Source organism: Myotis nattereri (assembly GCF_964212035.1).
Source record: "Myotis nattereri genome assembly, chromosome: 1".
Lineage (NCBI taxonomy): Eukaryota > Metazoa > Chordata > Mammalia > Chiroptera > Vespertilionidae > Myotis > Myotis nattereri.
In genome coordinates this window covers 63,628,863-63,655,411 of record NC_138075.1, presented here as the reverse complement: position 1 = coordinate 63,655,411, position 26,549 = coordinate 63,628,863, and the positions used below count along the sequence as shown (strand labels likewise).

At 43.7% G+C, this 26,549-nt stretch overlaps 2 protein-coding genes and 1 pseudogene across 3 annotated transcripts; 2 read left to right on the top strand and 1 right to left on the bottom strand.

Annotated features, from left to right (window-relative positions):
• Positions 1–4,140: 4,140 nt before the first annotated feature.
• Positions 4,141–4,836, top strand: LOC308533430 (gem-associated protein 8-like; the record flags this gene model as incomplete). Its single annotated transcript, XM_081111441.1, has 1 exon — positions 4,141–4,836. One exon carries the CDS (start codon positions 4,141–4,143, stop codon positions 4,834–4,836), a length of 696 nt encoding a protein of 231 aa, XP_080967567.1.
• Positions 4,837–6,276: 1,440 nt separating this feature from the next.
• Positions 6,277–26,270, top strand: AFG2B (AFG2 AAA ATPase homolog B). Its single transcript, XM_081084171.1, has 8 exons — positions 6,277–7,449; positions 8,647–8,832; positions 15,329–15,487; positions 18,014–18,223; positions 18,822–19,046; positions 20,386–20,520; positions 21,651–21,776; positions 25,972–26,270. Exons 1-8 carry the CDS (start codon positions 6,355–6,357, stop codon positions 26,074–26,076), a joined length of 2,241 nt encoding a protein of 746 aa, XP_080940297.1. The 5' UTR covers positions 6,277–6,354; the 3' UTR covers positions 26,077–26,270.
• LOC308527495 (transcription initiation factor TFIID subunit 6-like) lies at positions 9,065–11,091 on the bottom strand (annotated as a pseudogene). The gene has a single exon. The product of its transcript is annotated as a transcription initiation factor TFIID subunit 6-like (transcript).
• Positions 26,271–26,549: the final 279 nt, after the last annotated feature.

Here is a 26,549-nt window from a genome sequence, read left to right as displayed (position 1 = left end):
TACCTGAGGTGGACACTCCTGGTGCACCCCTTTGTGGGCTGTGTGCACAGTCTTGTTGTAGGTAAGCCTTGATTGTTGTTGGCATCACTGGGAGGAATTGAACTCCAGGCCAATTGGCTGTGAGAATCAGCTGTGTCTATGGTGTTAGAACTTCTGTGCTGGAGAAACCCTTATGGGACAAGACTTGCTTCAGTGGGGCTTTGGTACTCACTGAGTCTGCCCCCTGAGTGTGTCCCTTATGGATCTGAGGAGTTGTAATCTGGATGGTCCCACTCTCACCACTGGGTACACTGGCTCTTGGATCTCTAAGGAGGTGCTAATTTAGCCTCTGTCTGAGGCTACCCAGCAGGAGCTATGGAGAGATCTGCAGATTCCTCTTCTTTGTTTGGGGTGTGTAGGGGCCCAGATGAGACCCAGCTGTGAAGCAATGCAAGCTGCTGTGGGGCCTTGGGCCTTCTTTTGGATGTCCTGGGTCTCTATGACCCAGCTGCAGTTTGTTAGGAAATTTTAGATTGCAAAGGGCCAAGCCATTCATATGCAAAAGCCTCTCCATGCAGCTTGGGTGGGGCACAGCTTGGGTGGGGCGGGGTCTCAGGGAATCAACAGGGCGGAGCAAACAGCTATGGCTGATCCTCAGTCCTGCCCTAAGAGGCCCTGAGTCTCAGTGTCCCGAGGTAATTGCTGCAAGCACCTCTGAGAGAAAGCCGCCCTCGAGTTCCACCCAATGCCAAACAGTCCAGTTTCTCCCCGTATGAGTCTGGGTCCCCAGAGACTCGCCCGGAACTGGAGTTCAGAGCAGTCGGGAGCTTGTGACTCCTTCTTGATTGAAAAAGACAACTGCATCCTCAGTTGCCAGCCCTTTCTGTGCTCACGCCTCCATACCTCTGCACTTTACTTCCACACCTCCTCTGAGTCTCAGTGTGCTTTTCTCTTTCCTTCTAGTTGTAGAATTTCCACTCAGCCAACCTTCCTGTGGTTCTGGGTGATGTCCATTTTGTCTTTTAGTTGTAGTTTTGAAGTGGTTGTGCAAGGCAGCAATTTCAGGTGTTTACCTATGCCGCCATCTTGGTTTTTCCAGAGTTACATTTCTTTTAACCACCATATACTCAGTCTCTGGTACAGTAAGTAGCACAAAGTAGATATTCAATAAATATTTGTTTAATAAATATATGACAGTTATTACTTTTACTAGTTGAACAGGTTGAACCAATATCATGGGAGATAATTATCTTAAAAGACTTAACTTCTAAAAAATGATGAAACAATTGCCCTGACTGGTTTGGCTCAGTGGATAGAGCGTTGGCCTGCGGACTCAAGGGTCCCTGGTTCGATTCCAGTCAAGGGCATGTACCTTGGTTGCAGGCACATCCCCAGTGGGGGGTATGCAGGAGGCAGCTGATTGATGTTTCTCTCTCATCGATGTTTCTAACTCTCTATCCCTCACCCTTCCTCTCTGTAAAAAATCAATAAAATATATTTTAAAAAATAAAAATAAATAAAAAATGATGAAACAAGAAGTTTCCTGAAAAATCTATAAGAACAGATTATCAAAATGATGTTCTGTGAAATAGTCTGCGGGTTATTTATAATTCAGCAAAGATTTCTGATGGCTCTATTCACCCACCTTCCCAATTCTGTATCATGTAAAATATAATTCTGCCTTGATATATGAAAAAAACTAAAACTGGAACATTTTAAAGAACAATTTAAACAATGTCCTATCTGTTTGGCATATGAGGTATCTTTGGCAATAAGTCACTTGATATATCTGTATGAACATATTGAGATAAAGCAAATCATTTTTAAGTGTAGTTAAATGAATCTCTGTACTTATCTATTGCAACTCATAATCATTGCTACTGTTCAAATATATTAGGGTTGAGCATAACATGAAAATGGAAGCATAAGAAAGATTAGCATTCATGGATCTATAGATGTCTCATGCTACTGGCTTAACCATTTTCTTTAGATTTTTCACAATTATGGTATGTTTCACAGCCTGAAATATAATAATTAATATGTAATATTATTGATATGGAAGGCACACAAATAATATACAATTATTATTCTAAAATGAAAGTTTCTGTTTAAAATGTATTTTTATTTATTTTTAATGTATTTTTGTTGATAGTATTATAGATATCTCCCATTTCCCCTTTGCCCACCTCCTCCCCAACTATTTCTTTTGAGTTTTAGACTTATTGATAATTAAGAATGTTTATAGTTAATCTAATATTGGATCATAACCTTGAATATAGCCACTGAAATCAAAATAAACTGTTTGTTAAATGCATCTCTTTAGGAAAATCTCACAAAAGATTGTTTAGTGAGGCTATTTGAAACAATTAAAGGCTATACTTATTTCCAAGCTATAGCAAGAGAATTTCAGTTTGTTTGGAGATTGATCTACCACTACATTTTTGATTGGGGGAGAGTCTCATTTTGATATTCAATACAGAAATTAAATTATAACTTTAAAAGTGAATTCTGTATGGCCCGAGGCATGTAGAAACTAATGTGAAAGTAAATAACTATAGAGACAACAGACCATCTCATATATCCAGTGTAAATCTTGGGACAATCTAATAGAAGCCATAGTTGAGAACATGCTAAACTCAAAAATCCTGTAGCCTTTGGGCTTATATGGTTCTGGACTCCCCCTAGTGGTTCAAACTTTTGGTGTTTTAATTGATACTCTTCAGGTCATAGAATCACCAAATTTATTAAAAACAAATTTTAAAAAAGAACCACACAACTCATATTAGACTGATTTTCCACAAAGAGAAGACTATGTTAATGAATGGTATAATAAATGTGGATATTACGATAGTTGAAATAATAGTGTTGCAATGGTCTGAAGAGACATAGTGGATTTCACTCACTGACTGGGGAAGCCAGTTATATTTCTGCTGAGAGTGTGTGAATAAGAGCTGAAGGCTCTGGAACAGGATTCTTGGTTGCTCTAAGGTGAGAAGTGGACCTTTTAGGGAAAGGGTGGAGTGACGACTTCCTATAATGCATATAACATACAAAATATGTTAATCAAGTGTTCATGTTATTGGTAAGACTTCCGACCAACAATAGGCTATTAGCAGTTAAGTTTTTGGAGCTGATAAAAGTTATACAATGATTTTTGACTGAGTGTGTGTGTGTGTTGGTACCCTTAACTCTAGTGTTGTTCAAGGGTAAACTATTTTTATAAGTAGAAAAACAACTACCCCCAGTAACTTAAGCACTCTATCTGCAATCTCAATTTTGAAATCTTATAAATTGGGGTTGCATGCTGGGGTCCAGCCCCAGCAGGTCCAGGGGTTCCCAAAGGTGTGGACGGAGTTGGCGAAGAAGGAATGGCGTGACAGCGTTCAGGTGGTCATCATAGTTAGGTTCTCTCTTTATTCTCCTATTACATTTATACCATCTGATCCTATAAGCATGCCTCTATAATCACATCATGGTATGTTTTGGGTAATGTTCTACAGTTCCTTGTTTCTTATCTGACCTTTGCCAAAAATCCTGTCTCTATCTAGTTCTGTTGATTTTAATCTTGTCTAGGTTAATCTCTGTGTTCCATTATAAGGGCTATTCCAAGGTCACTGCTGTACTGATAGGCTACAGGGAAGTGACTGAAGGAGATTATCCTACCCAGTAAAGGTTATGTCCTCCCAGCCTCGCTGTTTGCCTTCCCTGGGACTGCCCTGTGTCGGTGGATCTCCAGGGGTATAGGCTTTGGTGCTTTCCCTGGTGGGCAGACCCCTGGGGATGTGGCCCAACAAGTCCCCAATTTATTGCCAACAGTCTTAGTCCAAGTTATTCATAAGTAGTACATGGTATTTCTGTAACACTAGGGGGATTTACTGATTTATTCTCTTCCTTAGTCCTGTTAACCCCTAACCTGGGGAAACAACCTTTCTCGGGGAGGTGGTCTGTTTAAAACACACAGCGCTAAGAGGGGGAGCAAACATATGCCATATACGCCAGGTCCCTTGAAACATAAGCTGTGCAGATGTTTCTTCCCTGCAGCGACTGTGTCAAGCAGCAAGGGTGGACCGGATTCCGGCAGTTGCACAGATCCCACCGCCCAGGACCAGCAAGCTACGAGCCCACGAGTTTCAGTGCCCATTCAGACTTTCACAATCAGAGATGGCAGCAAAGGCGGCATCATCAGGAGCTACCACGCCTTGGTCTTGTCATCCAGTATATGCAAGATACTGGCAACATTATCATCAAGCAATGGCTTGGATGCGAAGCCACCAGAATGCCTATCTGAAGGCCGTAAAGTCTTATTTCAGTTCTCCGTGGTACTTCACTCCGGGAGATCTTCCCCAGAGCTCTTATGCTAAGAAGGGTGGATCTCCTCAGTTCTTCTGTGACCATCACTTGGCCTCCCACTGTGGTTATTCACCTTCTCCAAGGTCTGGGCACCGTCCTCACGACAGCACAAGCGAAGACCAATCTTGGTCCACAGAGGAGGCGACGGAGACCGGCTCAGATGCTGGGGTGGAGTACAACCTGAGCAGCATGGAGATCACGGAGGAGCTCCGCCAGTACTTTGCGGAGACAGAGACACAGGGACAAGCGGCGGCGCGGCAGCAGCTGGACGCGCAGGGCCTGGAGGACTATGTGGACGCCGACCACGACCTGTACTACAAGACGCGCCGCTCCATGGAGCCCCCCTCCGAGAGCCCCAGCGAGCGGCGCCAGGCCGACATGAAGCGCTTGTACGGGGACAGCGCCGCCAAGATCCAGGCCATGGAGGCCGCCCTGCAGCTGAGCTTTAACAAGCACTTTGACCGAAAGTGGCCCAAGTACTGGCCGGTCATCCCGCTGAAGTTCTGAGCTCTGGGCCCCCAGCCATCACCCTCTTCCTCTGGGATTTGCTCCTTCATCTGCTTCTGTGCATTTGCTCAGGGAAAGGGGGTTTTGTCCTGAGAAATCAGCATGTTCACCAAAGTGCGAGTGAGCCCATCACGGGATAGAGGTGGGTGTGCGGGCGGGAGGGGAGGGAGTGGAGGGAAGGGAGGGATAATGTAATAAGTCAGCCTTTTTAAAGCAACAGGGCGTGTACTGTTGCCTGCATGAGAGATTTTCCTTTGACATAAAATGATAATTTCATATGCAAAAAACACACACAATAAAAAATTAAAAAAATTGGGATTGCCGTGAAGGTGGGAAAAATAGAGGTCAGAGATGTGAGTAGGATAACAACAAGGCATATTTTTTATTTTGAATATCTGCAGCTCTCTTTGATGTGCAGAATTTTAAAAGATAGGAAATGTATTCCAGCTGATAAGAGTCATCCCTGTGGCTAGAGGAGAGGAAAGGTGGAAAGAGAACAGCAGGGAGTTTAATGTAGACAGTCATCACCTCTAATACTGGTATTACTGTGCCCCAAATAGACAATAATCACGTATCGCATGGATAGAAGTTACAATTAAGTTGTTGTCAAAGAACATGAAAGGGAGTAAATCAGGAACCTGAATAGAATGTATTGGTGTGCCACAATACGTCGGATGGCCTGGTTTTCCTTCGTCAAGGGATTTAAAATGCTACACGGGCTTCTCTCCCGCTATGCTGGCGCTTTCCAATGCGAAGGGCAAGCCTGAACCTTCCAAACAGGTTGGAACCCGGGTTGTCGAAGACATCAAAGATGCTATTTCTCAGGTACTCAAGTCACCTAAGACATTCGTACCGAAGCACTCCAGAATACTGTGCCCATGGGGACAGGAGAGGTTTCCTCCCAGGACAGCAGTCTAGGCCAGTGGTTCTCAACCCTGGCTGCACATTAGAATCACCTGGGAATCTTTTAAAAATCCTGATTGCTGGGCCTCATCCTCCGGAAATTCTGTTTCTTTGTTACTAATGCTGTGGCCCCACCCCATAACAAAGAAACAGAATTTCCGGAGGATGAGGCCCAGCAATCAGGATTTTTAAAAGATTCCCAGGTGATTCTAATGTGCAGCCAGGGTTGAGAACCGCTGCTCTAGGCTGACCTTCAAGGCACAGGTGGTGATGCTCCGGGAGAGCGGCCAGGCGGTGGCTCGCCACACCACCGAGTCATCAGACCCGAGACCGAGAGACGTTAGCTTCCGCTGCCTCCCAGACGCCCGGAATGATTTGCCCGTAAAGCGATGGAATCGCCGGTACGTCATCAAACCCGACACCACAACAAACTACACCCCAGACCCAGATCATCGTCTAACTTCGCGATTGGCCCTTCTGGCCTCCACTCAGTGGCCGGTGACTCTCCTGGCGCATGCGCGTTACCTGCTTCCGGCCGGGTGCTCCGTGCGCAGGCCTTTCCGGCCCGGGTGCAATTCCTACCCCGCTTTCCTCGGCTAGGTTCCTCCGTGTACCATGGCTCCCGACCCAGGCCCCCTGCCCGAAGGGCCTATCTTAAAGCTCCTACCCGTAGACACTCGGGACCGGGGTACCCAGCGTTGCCGCCTGGGCCCGGCAGCCTTCCGTGCCCTGGGCGCGCACTTGGGCTCGGCGGTGAAGATCTCGCTGCCGGACGGCGGCTCCTGCCTCTGCACCGCCTGGCCGCGGCGGGACGGAGCGGACGGGTTTGTGCAGCTGGATCCGCAGTGCGCGAGCCAGGGATCGGCGGCCGGGACGCCGGGGTCCCGGGGGAGCCTCAGCCTGAGCAGCATCCGCCTGGTGCCCTGCCCGCCCCTCCGGCGCCTCGTCGTGTGGCCGGAGTTGCGGGAGCGGGTGGGCGCGTCCCGGGTCCCGAATCCGACCGCGGTGCTGGAGGCGGCGCACGAGCTGCTGAGGAACCGGCTGGTCTCCCGGGGCCACGTGGTGGCCGCTCCGCCCGGCGTCCCGGGCCCGGTGGCCGCCCTTCACATCGTCAGCGGGGCGCCCGCCCCGGACCCGGCCGGGCGGGTCACCCCTCACACCGTCATCAGTCTCAGCGGGGCGCCTCCGTCGAAAACGCATCCGCAGCCCGAGGTGCCGCTGGGGGGCCTTTCGGAGGCGGCCGACTCGCTGCGGGAGCTCCTCCTCCTGCCGCTCCGCTACCCCCGCACCGTGGCCGCGCTGGGACTGGCAGTGCCCCGCGGGGTGCTCCTGGCGGGGCCCCCGGGAGTGGGCAAGACCCAGCTCGTGCGGGCCGTGGCCCGGGAGACGGGCGCGGAGCTGCTGGCGGTGAGCGCCCCCGCGCTGCAGGGCGCCCGGCCCGGGGAGACGGAGGAGAACGTGCGGCGGGTGTTCCAGCGCGCGCAGGCGCTGGCCGGCCGCGGGCCCACCCTCCTCTTCCTGGACGAGGTGGACGCGCTGTGCCCCCGCCGGGGCGACGCGCACCAGGCCCCCGAGAGCCGCGTGGTGGCCCAGGTGTTGACGCTGCTAGACGGCTTCAGCGGGGACCGCGAGATGGTGGTGGTGGGAGCCACCAACCGGCCAGACGCCCTGGACCCAGCGCTGCGCAGACCTGGGAGATTTGACCGGGAGGTAAACGGGCCGGGCCAGTGACCCCATGGCCCCTGGAACCTCGTCCTCTCCTGGCCCTGGTTGGCTTCCCCGAGGCCTTTGCCATTTAGGTTTGGACCTCGGTGAGGCTGGAGGGGGGCTCTTTGCCGTGCAAAGAACACCTTGGTTCTCTGTCCACATGTGATCTGCAAGCAGGACGTGTTTCTCCAGGGTCACATTGTTCTGAGAAGCAAGGTGCTCATTAGGGGGCAGTTTTGTTGTGCAGAAGAATACTAATCCGGTAATACTTTTTAGGGAAAGTAGGTTTGCTTACAGGCGCATTAAACTCTAATGAATTTAGAATGAGAATTTAAAGTAAAAGGATAGCCTCGAAATATGTGATGAAATGAAAGGGTGAAGTCAGGGAATAACGAAATCGGAGCCGATATAAACTCATCTGGATTTATTCCTTGCTTGTGAGGATGCCAGCGTCCTATCCTGAGTTGCCAAGGAAGGTGGAGTATTCAAAGCTGACCTGTCTTATAGGCTTCAGTCTTAAATTGATTCTTGATTTCTATTCAGTAGTTTGAATAGTGTTTAGTTTAAGTGATGTTTGAACTTTGTGGTAGAATTCTAAAGAGACAGTTGATAATTGCATACTTTTAGCTTAATTTGGTCTGAACTTGAGTGGATTTTGTCCTTTCACTAACTAATACTACTTTCCCAAACCAGCTCTGTAAGGACTGGGCCCTAGACTATCTGGTTTATTGTTGTATCACTGGCTCCTAGAATTTGGTACAGTCTCAAAAATGACAAATAAAAGTTTGTTAAATGACATGTAATTTTCATTGTGCAACTTTTTAGCCAGTGTTACTCTTCTGGAAAATTAGGATTTTCATATGTTCAGAATCTGAGGTATGCTTAAGAGTACATAGTAATAATTCCTAATTTGCTCATTAAATTATTGTACATGTTTGTGAGGATATAAAATAATATGTTAACCTGGCAGAGTGGCTCAGTTGGTTGAGCATCTTCCCAGACACCCAAAAGGTTGTGGGTTTGATCCCTGGGAAGGGTGACACTAGATGGAATCAATGGATGTTTCCCTCAGACATCCATGTTTCTCACTCCCCCCCCTCCCCCCGCCTCTTCTCCTAAAATCAATAAAAATATCCTGGGTGAGTATTTAAAAATAATAATATTTGAAACTACAAACATTATTTTTTGCTTTGCATATAGGTTGTCATCGGGACTCCCACATTTAAACAAAGAAAGGCAATTCTGCAGGTGATTACTTCTAAGATGCCCATCTCCAGTCAAGTCGATTTGAGCCTCCTTGCAGAAATGACAGTTGGCTATGTTGGCGCAGACCTGACCGCACTCTGTAGGGATGCTGCCCTACACGCTTTACTTCATAGTGAGAAGGTAGGAAATTGACCTATGACCATGTATATTAATTTTTTATTTTATTTATTTTTTATTTTTTTTTATAAATCAAACTTTTATTATGAGGAGCTGGCTGTACAATATCTAAAAAGAAAGTTAAGGTGAGGGAAGCAGATGACTACTTCCTTCCACCCAGTGTGTGTGTGTGTGTGTGTGTGTGTGTGTGTGTGTGTGTGTAGAGAGAGAGAAGATTGGCAGATGTGTGACAGCATCAAGTGGCAGGCTGAGGCGAGCCAGATCCAGGGGGCTGGGAGCCATTAGCCTTTGGAGTCCCTGGAGCTGGAGGAGGGCTATCTCCAGCTTTCTGTTTTCCCCCACAGAGGGCACTACCCCCAAGTGGGGAAGGGGCTGAGGATTGGGGAGGGACTGGGGAAGGGTGGGAGGTGGGGCCTCCTTTGCCGTCCCCTGTTGGGGGAAGAGAGACCACTATGTACTTCTGGACACTGCCGGGGCCAGAGGGGGCAGTGCTGGGGGTGCAGCTGTGGCAGTGGAGGCCAGCTTGACAATGGGCTGCACACTGGGGACCGTGGTAGCGACAGGAGAGGTGGTGGTGGAGCCTGAGCCAGGGGCTGAGGTGCTGAGGGACAGGACCTGTTGGGTGGATGAGGCACTAGAGGACGATGACATTACAATAAACTTGGTGGGAGGAGGGGAAGGCTGCAGCAGCTCGTGCAGACACCAGTGTCTGGACGGGCAGTGCAATGGAGCCAGGGACTTTCAGCAAGCCAGGGGTCCGAGGGCCAGGGTGAGGGGCCTGAGAAAGGGTCAGCGTGAATCGGGGCTGAGTGATGGTCAGAGTGGTCCTGTTGACCTGTTGAGCCTGCGGAGCAGCTTGAGCCCGGGCCTTGACCACATGGGAGCAGAGGAGGGGTCCAAGGGACCCAAATTCTGCCCGCTAGGCATCCTGATTGTCAGGTGGTGGGCACAGCTTTGCCAGAACAGGGGCACAGTGCTTCAGGAGGAGGCTCTGCACGTGGTCAGCTCCAATTCGGTCAGTGTTGCTTAGCACAGGGCCATCCAGGACACTTCGGATCCGCTCCCCCTCCTGCTGCAGCCGTGGCAGAATCAGAGTTTTAATCACATCATGTCCCAGCTCGGCCAGACCTGCAGTGGAGCCATAACGTGTAGTCCTTGGAGTCTTCTCATCCACCCAGCTCTTGGTGAAGGTCTTGGTGACCCGGGACTGGATGTTGTTAGTGGTTGTGCTGAAATGCTTGCAGATATGGGCCACCAGGCGGGCAGCAAAGTCCCGGAGTGCCCAGTGATTGTCCACACCTGGCCTCAGACACAACTGTCTGCTCACGATGCAGGTCATCACAGCTGGAATCAATTCATGCCTGTATTTTTCTAGATACAGCGTAGGGTTGTGCATCAGTGCCTTCACCATGCGCATCAAATAGATGAGCAGGGCCAGGTTGTTGTGCACCACGTTCACACGGACCCCTCTGAGATGAAGGTGCTGAATCGTGGCAGCATCTGGTAGAGCCCTGGGTCTGTTGCGATGCTCTGAAGGGCTTCCGCTCTCTTGGCTTCACATGCCCCCACACAGGCTTCAGTGATCTCCTTGTAGCACAGTTGCTGCTCCACATTCAACTCATGGATACTTCGGGGCTTTAATCGAAAAGGGCCCCCCTCTAGGAGGGGTGGTGCCATCTTCTCTTTCCCTTTGCCAGCAGCTGGAGCAGCCCCTTGACCTTTGCTTTTCAAGGGTCCATCTTCCTCCTGGCCCGGCTTTGCTGACTTCAGGGGTTCTGTGGCCTCAGCCTTCTGCTGCTCTTTGGGAGCTGGAGATGGATGCTCTGGGATAGCTGGCTGGCAGCCTTCAATGCTCAACCAATGAGCTTCGAGGCAGACGTCCAGGGGCACCTGGGGCAGAGGGGTATTGATGATGTCACTCAGGTCAACCTCCTACTCCTCATAGAAGTAGAGTTCCCGGCCCCCACCAGAGGCGAACTGGAAAGGAAGGAACTCTTGAGCGTGGAAGCCATACAGTGGCTCAACGTTCTTTAGCTTCAGTGCATAGTCGGTGTCACTGGTGGTGAGTTCCCGCCGCTTCCCCATGTGCATGGATTTTAAGGCATCCTGTGCAATCTCCTTGATGCCGTAACTGACTTCATCTGCCAGCAGCTGACAGGTTTCCTCCTGAATCTGGGCAATGCCCATTGATTCGGCCACCACCTTCATTGACTCCAAAGGCAGCACAGTATTGCTGAGCTGCAGCTTCTTCTCCTCAGCCATTCTGGAGCTCTTCCTCCCTCCTCTGAAGGATGATGCCCCAGGGTGGAGAGATGGGAGATCCACAGCCAAAGCTCCGCTCACCCGGCGCTCGGCGCCATGTTGGCCCCATGTTGGCCCCGCCTCCTCCCCTATGTTAATTTTTTAAATTAAGATAAATTAACTTGGGAGATTAAAAAAAAAAGTGGGAAGTACATTTTCTTGAGACTTTTGTTTCTTACATATATTTTTAACATTTGAGAATATACTGTAGCAATGATGCCCCTATAGCCTTGAAAACGCAAATGTATATTTCATAAAAACAAGAATTTTAACCAAAGTATAGTGATCTGTTGGGGTCCATTCCCAGCAGGTCCAGGGGTTCCCAAAGGTGTGGATGGAGTCGGCGAAGAAGGAATGACACAGAGACAGTGTTCAGATGATCAGCATAGTTGGTTCTCTAGCCAGGTTCTCCAGCCATGTTCTGTGTTTTATTGTCTTGTTACATCTGTATTTATACCAGTTGTTTTTAATCCTACCAATTTCTGTTCCAAAGGTTAGGGTGTTTCTTATCTCCATTCGAGGGAGTAAAGATTATGTAGCTTAAGTGTGATTGTTCGTAGTTAAAGTGATTAACTACTCACCTGACACTTAGTTAAGGGGTTGTATTCCCTCCCTAACTTCAGGGAAAAATCCCTACCTGGGGAAACAACCTTTCTTGGAGAGGTGACCCTGGTTAAAACACATAGCTCGAAGAAGAGGAGCAAACATATTAAGCACAGTATGCCATATACGCCAGGTCCCTTGAAACATATGCTGTGCAGATGTTTCTTCCCTGCAGCGACTGTCAAGCAGCAAGGATGGACCGGCTTCCGGCAGTGATCAAGATGAGGAAATTAACACTGACACCATACTTTTACCGAATCTATATAGGCTTTATCCAAATATCACCATTTGTCTCACATTTCATATAGAGCAAAAATTTAAAAGGAAAAGCAAAAATATTACTTTTAATCCAGGATTACACACTGCATTTAATTGTCATGATTTCTTAATCTTTTAAAATCGAACCATTTTTCAGTCTTTCTCTTATGACTTTAACTTTTTATTCTGTAAAATACTCCTCAGTTTGACTAATGTTTCTTTATAATTTGACTCAGGTTTTGCATTTTTGGCAGAAATATCAAATGATACTGTGTTCTCATTGAATCTATTAGGTAACTTTGATTTCTTGGGTAAGGTGGTATCTCTGACATTTTTCCATTGTCATAATACTGTTTCCCTTTCTTATTAATAAGTATAGGGAAAATAACCGTTTCTAACTCAGGAAAAGATTGGGCACCTGTAATTTTTTAAAATTTTGACTTTGACATTCAAATCTTTAATTCATGACTGCCTTTCTTAAAAATATTTAGAATATTAGCTTAAATGCAATAATTTTTAACATTGCAGATTGAGAAATCTGTTTACTTTGTATGTAATAAGTAATCCTGAATTTCTAAAACCCTTTAGAAAAAAGTTAATTTCAGCATACTGAAGATTTGGGACAACGTTTATAAATTTCTGTTGTAATGGTAACATTGTCCTTTGATCTTATAATGTTGAAACCCAATGTAAACTATAAAAGGATGACTTACCCTAAGGATCTCTTTACCTAGATAATTTGTATCCTTCCTTATTTCCTTTTCATATACATTTACTCTTACACTGAAGGAGGGGAAGGAGTTATATGAACTTATGTCCTCATCTTCTGAGTTTGAACCAAAACTGCTTGAAGATTTAATGACAAATCCCAGGTGTAAAGGTGTATTTTGCCTTTTGAGGGGATGAAGAGAAGATTAGGGCATGGGAAAGGAGATGTACATTTAGGATCCCTTTGCTTTGAGGTTCCAGGTTTGACCTTAAGTACCTTGTCTTAGGTGTGCCAGCCAGCTGCTGTCATCCTAGGGTGCTGCTTGAGGGGGGCCTGCCCAGGCATAGTTACCACAGGTGATGGCTGAGTTCATAAACAACCAGGGGAAGTGGAAGAAAGAAAGGCAAAAAGGAAGAAGGGACAGAGGCATCTGGCTCCATCTTTTCATTCTTTCCCCCTCCAGGCAGCCGAGGGGCTGGTACTGCCTCTGTCTGTGCCAGGGCAGACATGGGACACATTAAAGTTGTTCACATTGAAGTTCTTATTAAAAGATGAGAAATACAGTTTAATACATGCACATATGCATACAGAGGGAAAAGAATTTTATTTGCCTGAGAGGATTATGAGAAGCAATTGAAATAATGTAGGTGTTATCTAAACATTAGTATTCAGGTACCCAGCATCTAACACTGCCAACCAGTTAAAAATTATTTAATAGTGTTCTTTATAAGAAATTAAACAAGATAAAAAATTGTAAGGAAAGTAAAGATTGCCTAAAATCTTTCCCAGAGATTATAATTATTGACATTTTTTAAGGAATGCTGTTCAGAATTGCTCTATACATATATATTAATTTACATAATCTTACATAAATGGGATAAAATAGTTATTGAAAATGGGAATTTTTGGACAAGTAAATGTTTAGAATTTGACATAAGGGCAAATACTTTAAGAAATACAGATATTACAAATAGAAATATGAGTTTTTAACTCTAACAAAAAACTTGCTTCACTAGAATGATTAAGGAAATTGCTCTTCGAAATATAATCTTAGAGTAAATATGGACTTTCTTAGGATAACATAAAACCTAATAGCCAAAAATGACATGATAGAGAAACAGTCTAGGAGAAAATAGGTAATAAGGTATGAACAGGATTACAAACAGCCAAGAAACATGAAAAATTTTCTTTAAAGATTAGTCTCTTTCAGTTCTTAACTTTCTATTTTGAAATAAATAAAATTTTAGGGAGAGTTGCAAGACAGGTAACTTCTGCTAAATCTTTTATCCAAATCCACCAGTTTTTAACATTTTGCCTAATTAGCTTTATCATTTTCTCTCTCTTTGTATTTTTCCTGAATCATTTGAGGTTGGGTTGCATACATCATAACCATTATCCCTTAATATTTGAATGTCTGTTTCCTGACAACAAAAGTATTTTCATACATGACTATAGTATGGTTAAGTATAGTCATTATATTCTGGGAATTTAATATTGATACAAAATGTTATCAATTCTACAGTCCACATGCGGATTTTGGTAATGGTTTCAATATTTTTAGCATTTTTTTCTTCAGTAGAGAATTTAGTTCAGAATCATATATTACACTTAGTTTTTACTTACTTTTAGTCTTGAACGCCTCCATGGCCTTCTATTTTGTGAGTGAGATATTTGACATTGACATTTTTTAAGGATGCGGGTCAGTGATGTTACCGAATGTCTCTCCGTTTGGGTTTGCCTAATGTTGCTTCATAGATTCAGGTGATGCATGCCTGCTGGGAATACTGCCTTACGTCATCGTGTGCTCTTAGGGTAGCGGGAGATTCCCACCATCCCTCACTGGTGATACCACTAAGTAGTGACTGATGTGATCATCCAGTCCAGGTTCTGTCCAGTTCTCACTATATAGCTGCTATGTTTCCCTTTGCAACTAACACATCTATGAGGAGACCCTTTGAGATCATGCAGATATCCCGCTCCTCATCAGACTTTCCCTCCCCTAGATTAGATTTCGTTCTTGCTCAAAGAAGCCTTTACTGTGACGGTTTCAAAAAGTGATTTTCTAGTTAAATTTAATTAGCACAATTCTGAGTCTCATTTCCTCTGTCACACTGGGAGAAATTTACAAGTTTGGTAATATCTAGTGCCGGAGAGGTATGGTGAGAACAGCAGCTAAGTATTAATTGGTGCAGCTTTGAGGACAGTCTGGTAATAGCTGTCACAACTATAAATGTACACACACTCTTAAACCCTGTCATTGTGCTTTGAGGAAATTACAGAAAATACTTGATATGTAGAAGTGAGGTAGAAAAAAAGGAATGAGGTAGAGTTCTGTTAGTTGACATGAAAAGATTTCTAAGTTTTAAAAAAAGTACAAATATGTGTGGTGTGATCTCCCATTTGTGTTATCTGTTTGAAAGGATATACTTATTATTATAAAACCTACTAGGAATACACAGGAAGCTTGACATCCTCAGGGATGATTGGTTGGGGGGAGAGGTTCTAGTTTTTTTGTACCATATATATAAATTTCTTTATAAAATTCAAAAGAAGATAAAAAATGTAATTATTCCAAAAATCTCACCTCACTTTTGGTTTGATTGTGCTTTTTTGGGTGCTTTTCTTCAGAACCAGGACAGTCCGATGATTGATGAAACAGACTTCCTTGAAGCTTTTAAAAAGATTCAACCTTCATCATTTCGAAGTGTCATTGGACTGATGGACATCAAGCCTGTTAGCTGGGAAGAGATTGGTGGCCTTGAAGATGTAAAACTGAAGTTAAAACAGGTGAGATGGAGAATCTGCTGAAGCCAGGAGAATATTACAGCTTACATGTAATGCCTTTATGATGAAAACGCGCTATGCCGAAACGGCTCTTGCCACCATCACTATTTTGGATCCTCACATTTAAATCTAGCCATCACTTTTCAGTCCTTATTTAATTGGACTTGTATAGGCATCAAATAGTATGTTTCATATTTTGCTACCTCATCCTCTTATTTTTTTTTTCTTTAAGGAGTTTATAATCTAGAACAGGGGTCAGCAAACTTTTTCTGTAAAGGACCAGATAGTAAATATTGTGGGCCATATAGTCTGTGTTGTAACCACTCAACTGCCGTCATAGCACAAAAGCAGCCAGCCACAGGCAATGCATAATGAGTACTTGTGTTCTGTCTAAACTTTATTTATGGACACTGAAGTAATACAATTTTCACATCATAAAATATTCTTTTGATTTATTTTCCAAGCATTAAAAAATATAAAAATGATTTAGTTTGTGGGCTGTACAAATACATAGGTGGTGGACCTCACTTTGCCTAGGGACTGGTAAAAGCACAACATTATAGTAAACTGTATGGCCTGGAGGGCTACTTGATCTGGTTCTCACAGTGGATGCGTTGAGGGTCACAGCTCTCCAGACCCTCTTGCCTGCATTGCAGGTTCAGAAATGGATTTTGCCAGCTTACCTTCTGGTGATCCTGCCATAAGGAACTAGGTTTCTCTACACATACAAAGCCTGACTTTCCAGTGTAAGTATCCATTATCACTTACTCATCTTAACTAGGAGCTATGGATCTACAGAGTCCATGGATAGACACATTTGTAATATGCCCCGCTTTTTGATCATCATCATTACTTAATCTTCACAAAACATGTGAGAGATCAGCCATTCCTTCCTGTTGAAAACTCTTCAGCTTTGAGATGTTAAGCTTTCCTGCCTTCCTGAACACTCCTTTCCCGTACCTTCAATGTCAGTGCTCCAAGCTCCCGAGAGTCCTTTTTTGCATTCTGCGAGTGAGTTTGTGATGTCGATGTCCAAGGCTCCAACTGTCCCCTGAAAACTGTTAACTCAAAAATCTTTATATCCTGCAGACGGTTATTTTGATTATCAGAAGTACTTAGCTGCCTGCCTACCACATAACTTCTAGGGATCTCAAACGTAGCTTGTTCAAAGTTCAGCTCATCAATTCCACCTCCACACCTGAATTTCCTACCTCAGTGAAGACAGCCAGACACCCCATCCCCAAGTCAGAAACCTGTCCTCTAAATGGTCATGTCACGCATGCACATAATTCCCCTCTGAATTTAGAACTTAGTCCCTGTGTAAAATACAGTTACATTTTATGTTTTAAATCCGTCCCTTCCCCACCATCTCCACTTCCTGTGACACATCCAGCCTTATTATTTTTGTAGTTTGAATTAATGCAGGAGAATTTTAATTGGTTTCCCTGCCTCTAGTTTCATTTCCTTCCAGTCCCTTGTCATTACTGCTTCCTCAGTGTTGCCTAAAACTTTTAAGGCCCATTGTGATCTGACTCCTCCTTCCATGTCAACTCTATTGCTCCTTGCTTCTCCCATCCTCCCCTCTGTTCCTGCTTACTGTTGGCGAGATGAATTAGTTGGTTTCGTGTCTCTCTGTATGTACTGTTTCTTCTCCATGACCTTCTCTGGCCTGGTTGTTAGTTTACAAGCCTGTCTCCCCAGCTGAAATATGAGGCCTAGGTACAGAGGTCTTGTCTTATATATCAGTAGTTAAAATACATCAGTAGTTAAAAGCTTCTCTTGGTCTGCACTCCCTAGGGTCAGTCTCAGTTCTGTTGCCTCATTAGCAATCAGCTCTGAGAAAGTTACTTAACTTTTCTAAGCCTGGGTTTGAACATCTGTAAAATTATGATGATAAAACTATCTACCTAAAGGGTAGTGAACCTTTATTTACTCTCCAGTTAACATTTATTGGGTGCCTACTTTGTGAAGGTGTCATTCTAGGTGCTGGGGATTTAGAGGTGAAATTGGCTTATAATGTAGCAAACCAAACATGGAAAAATAATAACTCATGATAGTGCACGACTAAGTGCTCCAAAAGGAAAGGAGGGCAATAGCATAGAATGACTAGGAGGAGGAGGGTCTGCTTTAACTCTGGTGATCAAGGAACACCTCTCCAAGGAAAGGACATTGAGCTGAGACCTGAATGATGAGGGATGTCCACACAAAGACCTGAGGGAGAGTACAGGCAGAGAGAATAACAGGCTAAGGCCCTGGGGTGGGAATGAACTGGGTGTTAGGGTGATAGTCAGGTTGTGTAAGGCCTTGTAAGCAGTGGTAGGTAAGGAGTTTGGATCGGAATGTATTCTAATTCTGATGGCAAGTCGTTGAAGGACTTTAGGACGGCAGTGATGTGACCTGACTTAGGTTATAAGATCCCCAGCTGCTGAGTACGGGTGCCTGAGAATTGTTGAAGGAATAGATGCATTTACTGAATTATGTGATGTTTTATTGTTACAATAAAATGACTGTCTCTTTTTGTATACTTAGAGCATCGAATGGCCTCTGAAACACCCTCGTGAATTTGTTAGGATGGGCCTGACTCAGCCCAAGGGAGTTCTCCTGTGCGGCCCCCCTGGGTGTGCTAAGACCACCCTTGTGAGGGCCCTGGCCACCAGCTGTCATTGCTCCTTTGTTTCAGTGAGCGGAGCTGATCTCTTTTCACCTTTCGTTGGAGATTCAGAAAAACTCTTGTCTCAGGTTTGTTGGTTTATTTTCTCCACATAGTTAAGTTTACTTTTGAATTTTCATTTCATGCCTTAAGGATAAACCTTTTTAAAAATGTAACAGGCTTTTTATTCATTACTAGAGGCCCAGTGCACGAAATTCGTGCAAGGAGCTCGGCCCTCGCAGCCCTGGCTTTGTTCAGAAGGTCGTTCAGCTGTCTAGTCTAATTAGCATATTATGCTTTTATTATTATAATTTAGAAAAGTTATGTATTTGTTTATAGAAAATATAGAAAAATATAAATAAGAAATACTTCATAACCCCTCCACCTACATTAACATTTTAGTGAATTTCTTTTGTCTTTTTATTTGCTTGGGCAGGAGATATATGTGTATCTTTATTGTGATTTTTTTTTAATGTAACATCACTTTTAAAATTCCATAATATTAAAAATTATTTGAAAACATGATTTTTAAACCTTACATAATATTTATTTATTTGTTCCCCAATTTTTAGGCATTTAGAATCGTTCTCTTCTTTTTACATTGTAAAAATAGTAATGTAGAAAACACATTCATCTAGGTAAGGCATCATATATAGCTTTTTAATATTTTTATTTTCTTAACAAAAGGTATTTCAACAAGCAAGAGCAAACACTCCAGCAATTGTGTTTTTGGATGAAATTGATTCAATTTTGGGTTCTCGATCAGTCAGCAAAACAGGATGTAATGTTCAAGAGAGTGTTCTTTCTGTTCTTCTGAATGAATTAGATGGTGTTGGACTGAAAACTATCGAGAGAAGAGGAAGTAAATCAGATCAACAGGGGAAATACAAGGAGCTGAAAAAGAATGAAGAGGTATTTATTAGCCAGATTCCACCAAACCTTCAGGCCCACATTAAACAGATCTACACGATCTTGTCCTGAGCTGGCTCCATCTCAGAGGCGGAATTATATTCCTTCCATTAGGCTCTGTTAGGATATTTACAAAGCTGGTAAACTTGTGTTGTAGCTGGCAGAGGTGAGGTAAATGTGATAATAACAGCTATATGTGAATGTGAATTTTATTGATTGTAAGATTTAGAAATGTAACTTTACATATTGCTAATAGAGAAGGGATTTTCTTTTTATATCTATATATATCCTAATTATATATATCCTATATATATATATCCTATATATATCCTAATACCGAGTGTCAATCCCTTTCTAAATTTATTTTTCGTTAAAGCGGATTTTTCCCCCCAATAATCGTAGTAATTGAAAACTTTGTTTCCTTGAGGAAGGGGTTTCCTTGGTTATAATGAAGTTAAATGACCTTTCTCCCTTCCGAGTCTTCCCCAGATAGAGGTTGATGTAATAAATAATCAAATAATCCCTGACATAATTTTTCTTGTCTTTTATTCTTTTCTTGTTATTACTTATTTTCCATTTTTAAAACTGTCCCATAGAAAGAGAGTCACTTATAACTCCTTAGGCCATATACCACATGAAATGTTCTCATCAGATTTCATAGTGCCTGAATTACTGTATAGCGTCTTATAGGTGTGTTTATCCAGCCTCAGCTAAAATACTTGCAAATATAGGGACCTCATTGCTTTGAGAGAGCACATTAGTGTTGAACTACTCTGATTATTCAGTTCAACACATCATTTTACATATTTAGTGTGTAAGGCCACGGCCTGGCTGCTTTTAGGTATTTCTTATTTGTATCCAGGATTTACATACTTTCAGCTTATAAGGGTGGTCATATTTCTGCCTCTGGAAATAAAATTAAAAAGTAAAGTAAATCTCCCTCTTTAAGGATAAGAGCCATAGCTTTTTCATAACCACACATCTCCATGTGTTTGTCATATGCTTCTGTCTTTTTAAGTCATCTATTTAAATGTAAACATTTGCTGATGCTCAGGTGCCCTCAGATACCAGGTAGATGTTTTCTGCTATGAAGTAAGACTTTTCATGGAGAGAAGTTCCCTCACGGTTGGCCACCCCCTTCCTCATGTGTACAAGTAGCTCTTGGATTAATCATTTGTTTCTGGGGTACCTTGATACCGAGAAGGTAGTCTGGATAGGAGGTATAAGCATCCCAGTCCCAAGAAAAAGATACCCCTATTTAAAAACAAATGATCCTTCTGATTTGTAATTTAAAAAAAAATACATTGAATAATTAACTTTATTTTGTGTTGTGTTTCTTCAGGTAGAGTTCGAAGAAGTTTTTAATCGAAATGTCATGATTGTTGCGGCAACAAATAGACCTGATGTGTTAGATGATGCCTTGTTACGACCTGGAAGAATAGATAAGATTATTTATATTCCACCTCCAGATGAAAAGGTAATCATTGTACACACTTGCTCTGTGTGAACATTCTTTTTTTTTTTTTTTTTTAAATATATTTTATTGATTTTTTACAGAGAGGAAGGGAGAGAGATAGTTAGAAACATCGATGAGAGAGAAACATTGATCAGCTGCCTCCTGCACATCTCCTACTGGGGATATGCCCGCAACCCAGGTACATGCCCTTGACCGGAATCGAACCTGGGACCTTTCAGTCCGCAGGCCGACGCTTTATCCACTGAGCCAAACCGGTTTCGGCATGTGTGAACATTCTTAACACACATCAGTGTCTGAACTCTGAGGAGACTGGCAGAATTGAATCCCAAACAGGATATGGGTGTACATGGTATGTGTTGTACACTGGATTCTGCATTCTTCCTGCCTTTCAGTCTGCTTTTTCTGGGTATTCCGGCGCTATTTTCAGAGAAACATAACCTAAAAGTAAGGTAGTGACTTCAGTGAGTTTGGTGAGTCTACTCATCATTATTTTTCAACTAGAAAGGAGGGACTGTAAAGTGGTACAAGGATTTTAGAGCTTATATGGGTCAGTATCCTTGTTTTACATGGAGAAATCTGAGATTCTGAGATTCCATAATGTATTCACTGCCAAAGAATGAGTGAATTCGTTGCCCTTAACATCCAGGGCCATTGGCAGGGAGTGGTGAAAGACATGGAGAAAGAATTTTTTCTCTTCCTTGGGCCTTTATCAAGTTTTGAAGGGATGAAAAAATTTTTTAAATTTTTAATGTCTTATGTTTTTAAGTTGTGTCTGACAGTTCATGTGTTTACTTTTAAGCATGTCTGATGGCACTGTTTATACCCAAAACAGAGATTCATCATGCCTCTTAAAGAGATATATCTATGGTTGGCTATTTTAAAAGTCAACTATAAAAATACTAAAATTTTATGATGTCATTATTTTTACCATTGTCATATGAGCCATTGATGAGTTAATCGTTCTTACCTCTTCAGAAGTGATTCTTATTGTTTAATTCAAATACACACACACACACACACACACACACACAACATATATTTGATAGGAAACTATAACTTGAAATGTTTTAATATAGCACCTATCAAACATAAATATTATAAGGTTACAAACATATTATATTTTGTTCCAGGGCAGGCTTTCTATTTTGAAAGTCTGTACAAAAAACATGCCAGTGGGACCTGATGTTTCTTTAGAAAACTTAGCAGCAGAAACCTGCTTTTTCTCTGGAGCTGATCTTAGAAACCTCTGCAAAGAAGTAAGTTAATTGGTGGAGAAATCTATGGTTCAGAACATGTCTTCCTTGATCTTCATTCACTCGGTATTTACTGAAAGACGTCTATGTGGCAGGCACTGGGCAGGGTGAAACAGGCAGATGCAGCCCCGTTCCTATAGAGTTGATGGGCTGATGGGGAGTGTGCAGAGAGGCAAGTCATAATACTAATTGTCGATTGGAAATATGTAGTGAGTTGGGGGAATTTAGGGTGCTTTGGAAACATCTAGGAAGAACACCAACCCAGATTGGGTGTTATAGAAGGCTTTCTGAGAGAGGGTATGTGTAAACTGAAATTGGGAGGATGATGAGGGAGTAGCAGGCTAAAGGAGGGAAGAGCAGCGTTTGAGGCAGAGGGAATAAAATATGCAGACAATTGGAGATAAATAATGACGTTATTGAAGAGGTGGACAGTGGCTAGATCACTCAGGTCATTATAAGACACGTTAAGGCATTTAGACTTTATTTCTAGGGCAAAAGAAGCCATTGTCCAGTTTTCCCTTCCCATGAATTTTGTTAATAATTTTTTTATTAATATTTTAATTTTATTGTTCAATTACAGTTTACATTCAATATTATTTTGTATTAGTTCCAAGTTAGACGATTATACTTTACAAAGTGGTCTTTTCGATATTTTCAGGGCACACCTGGCACCACACATAGTTATTATAATATTAACTGTATTCCTTGTGCTGTACTTTACATCCTTATGACTGATTTGTAACTCCCAATTTGTTCTTCTAGATCCCTTCACCTTTTTCACCCAGTGCCCCAAACCCCCTCCCCTCTGGCAACCCCCAGTATGTTCTCTGTATCTATGAGTCTATTTCAATTTTGTTTGTTCATTTATTTTCTTCTTTAGATTCTGCATATAAGTGAAATCATATGGTATTTAATCTTTCTCTGTCTGACTTATTTCACTTAATACCCACTAGGTCCATCCATGTTGTCACAAATGGTAGGATTTCGTTTTTTATTATTTATTGTTGAGTAATATTCCATTCTATGTGTGCACTGTAGCTTTTTTATCTACTTGTTCTCTGGATGGGCATTTGAATGGTTCCATACCTTGGTTACCTATCTACACTAATAAAAAAGAAACATGGTAATTGACGTACGACCGCTACCCTTTTCATTGGCTAATCAGCGAGATATGCAAATTAACTGTCAGCCAAGATGGCGGCCGGCAGCCAGGCAGCTTGAAACTAACATGAGGCTTGCTTGCCTCAGTGACGGAGGATCGTTGGAGGAAACCAACGTTCCCCGCCTGCAGCTGCAGGCCTCTGAGCGGGCAGTTTAAGAAACATTGTAACAAATACCGAGGACTTCAGCCAGCAGATTCGCAACATTGTAAACAAAGGCCAGAAACCTACTTTCAGCCGTGTGCCCAGAGGCCTAAGAGCTGGAGCCAAGCCTCAAGGTAAAGCTGGCCCAGAATAAAAAAAAGAAAAAAGAAAAAAAGGAGCGGTTGGGAACTTCAGTCACTCCCAGCCTGAAAACAGCCCTCAGCCCCTCACCCAGACTGGCCAGACACCCCAGTGGGGACCCCCACCCTGAAGGGTGTGTGACCAGCTGCAAACAGCCATCATCCCCTCACCCAGGCTGGCCAGGCACCCCAGTGGGGACCCCCACCCTGATCCAGGACACCCTTCAGGGCAAACCAGCCAGCCCCACCCATGCACCAGGCCTCTACCCTATATAGTAAAAGGGTAATATGCCTCCCGGCACCGGGATCAGCGTGACGGGGCAGCGCCCAAACCCCCTGATCGCCCTGGGGCTCTGTGTGTGACAGGGGGCGGGGCCCCAACCACCTGAGCAGCCCTGTTCTGTGCCTGATAGGGGGGAGCTCCCCAACCCCCCCCCCCCCCACGGGCCCTGCTCTGTGTGTGATGGGGTAGAGCCATAACCTCCCCATCGGCCCTGCCCTGAGTGTGAGAGTGGCAGCGCCCCAGCCCCCTGATCGGCCCTGCTCTGTGGGTGATAGAGGGCGGTGCCCCAACCCCCTGATGGGCCCTGCTCTGTGTGTGATGGGGGCAGCGCCCCAACCCCCTGATTGGCCCTGCTCTGTGCGTGACGGGGTGGCGCTGCAACCTCCCCATCAACCCTGCCTTGAGTGTGACAGGGGACGGTGCCCCAACCCCCAATTGGCCCTACCCTGAGCGTGACTGAGGGTGGCATCACAACCTCCCAATCCGCCCTGCTCTGTGCATGACGGGGCGATGCCCCAACTCCCTAATCGGCCCTGCTCTGAGCCCGACCGGGGCTTGCACCTAGGGATTGGGCCTGCCCTCTGCCACCCGGGAGCAGGCCTAAGCCAGCAGGTCATTATCTCCCGAGGGGTCCCAGACTGCGAGAGGGCACAGGCCGGGCTGAGGGACCCCCTCTCCCCCCCCGAGTGCACAAATTTTTGTGCACTGGGCCTCTAGTATATATAAAAGGCCAATATGCTAAGTGTCTGACTGTCCGACCAGTAACTCTGACACACACTGACCACCAGGGGGCAGACACTCAATGCAGGAACTCCCGTGACGCGCACTGTCCATTTACAGAGAAATGGTACCGTGGACCTGGCGCCCACAAAGCAACACTTGGTTCCCCCCCAAGTGGGACACAGGCCCCACCACCACCCTGGAGTGACAGCCCACCAAATCGCAGCTGATGCTCCCGAGACCCCATGGCGCAAAATGTGGCCCACAGCCCAGCCCAGCCTGGAAATGGTGGCTGTGGGTGCTGGGTAATGACATCATGTAGCAACGCCCGGCTTCCTCTCCCTAGTGACTAGCCTCCTTGGAGTTCCTTCAGCCCAGAAACATGACACTTTATACCCAGGTGGAAACATTTTACAGTTTAACCAAATGTCTGTGAAGCGTTTTCCCGTGCCTCATATCATTTGATCCTCACAGAAGTCCTGGAGTAGGTAGATAGGAGACTCAGTAGAATCCTATTTTCTTTTCATTGGCCGGAAAACAGATTTAGAAAGCTTAGAAACTTGACCTGACTGAAAAGAAGTAAGAAATGGTGGAGCTTGAAAATGACTTCAGGTTTTCTCACTGCGCAGAATATAGTCAAATACTGCTACAGTTAAATATTTTACCCTTTGTTCTGTCTGCGTGATCTGCAATAATAATATGCTTCACGTTGATATTTACTGCTGTGTTGCTGACAATTACCTGAAAGAGAAGTTGGGGTGCTTCACTGGGCTGGAAAAGGTTTAGCAAAATCAGAAAGCTGGTCTAATTAAACAAGTTTGTTCTATATAGACCATATATAAAAGGCTAAGTTGACTTGCACATGCACGATACATATAAAGCTCTTGCTGGTGCCAGTCGCATGCATGTGTTTCGATCTGTCACTGTTGATCGTGAATTTGGTTGACACTTCTATTGTAGAGCAAGAGCGAATAGCGATATTAAAATATTTCTTCTAATTAATTTCCTGTCTATATGCACAAATTCGTACATCGGGCCACTATTTATTAGTTATAAATAATGCTACAAGGGACATAGGGGTGCATATATTCTTTCCATAAACTTCTATAGAATATAACATTCAGAAGGATGCACAGATCATAAGGATACAGTTCATTGAATTAACAAAGTGAACACACTTGTATATCCATCACTCGGGTTAAGAAAGAATATTAGCAACTTCCCAGAAGCCTTTCTTGGGCCTTCCCACTCTCTATCCCTAAGGAAAGCACTCCTGAACATTCAGGTTACTGCTATTTTGCTATTATGAAATATGCTGCTATGAACAATCTTGAACATGTCTATTGGTATACATGTGTATATATGTATGTTTCATGTATGTATGTATCTATAAAGAGAATTGTTGGGTCATAAAGCATGTATTTGATCTGTTCCTTTATGGTCAGTGCTGTGTCCTGTTTAGAAACTCCTAGTCTGAGGTCAAGAAGATAGTCTTTCATCTTTAAATATGTAAATGGGCTCATAATGTATATATTATTCTGCAATTTGCTTTTTCTTTTTTTCCTATTTAAGGCCAGAGTTTAATGTAGAAGAAAAGTTCTAAGAGGACTTTCAATCATTAACTTTTTAGCTTGATGTTCTTATTGTCTTGGATACTGGAATTCTATGAAATATGACTGAGATTTTTGCATTCAAACTTTATATATTACAAAACAGAAATGGAGCAACTTATCTCTTACTGTCTCTTATAGGCTGCCTTGCTGGCTCTGCAAGAAGATGGACTGGAAGCAACCACAGTGAAACAGGAGCACTTTCTAAAAACCATAAAACTTATTTCAGAAACAAGGATTTTCTAACTTAGAGGATATTTAAAAATTACATGCCTACTCAAGTATCAATTAAAATGTAAACTTGCACTATAGTTTGCAAATTCACTTTTAGGGTTTGTATATATGGTATTTCCTGTAAATAAAAAAATCGAACAATCTTGTGCCTGATAAGCCAAGATTCATCTTAGTTCTAAGAGGTATATTAAAATACCATAATTTAGAAAGAAAGTATATATATTACGTTGATTTTGTAGTGGGGTGGTTGTTTTTGTTTGGTTTTGGTTGATTGCTTTTTAAACTTTATTTTGAAATAATTTCATACTTACAGAAAAGTTGCAAGAATAGCACAAACAACTCATATATTCTTAACCCATATTCACCATTTCTTAACATTTTGCTATATGCTGAACAGACATACCTCATTTTTATTGCGCCTCGCTTTATTACGCTCCCAAGATGTTGCATTTTTTACAAATTGAAGGCAAGACCCTCCACCAACA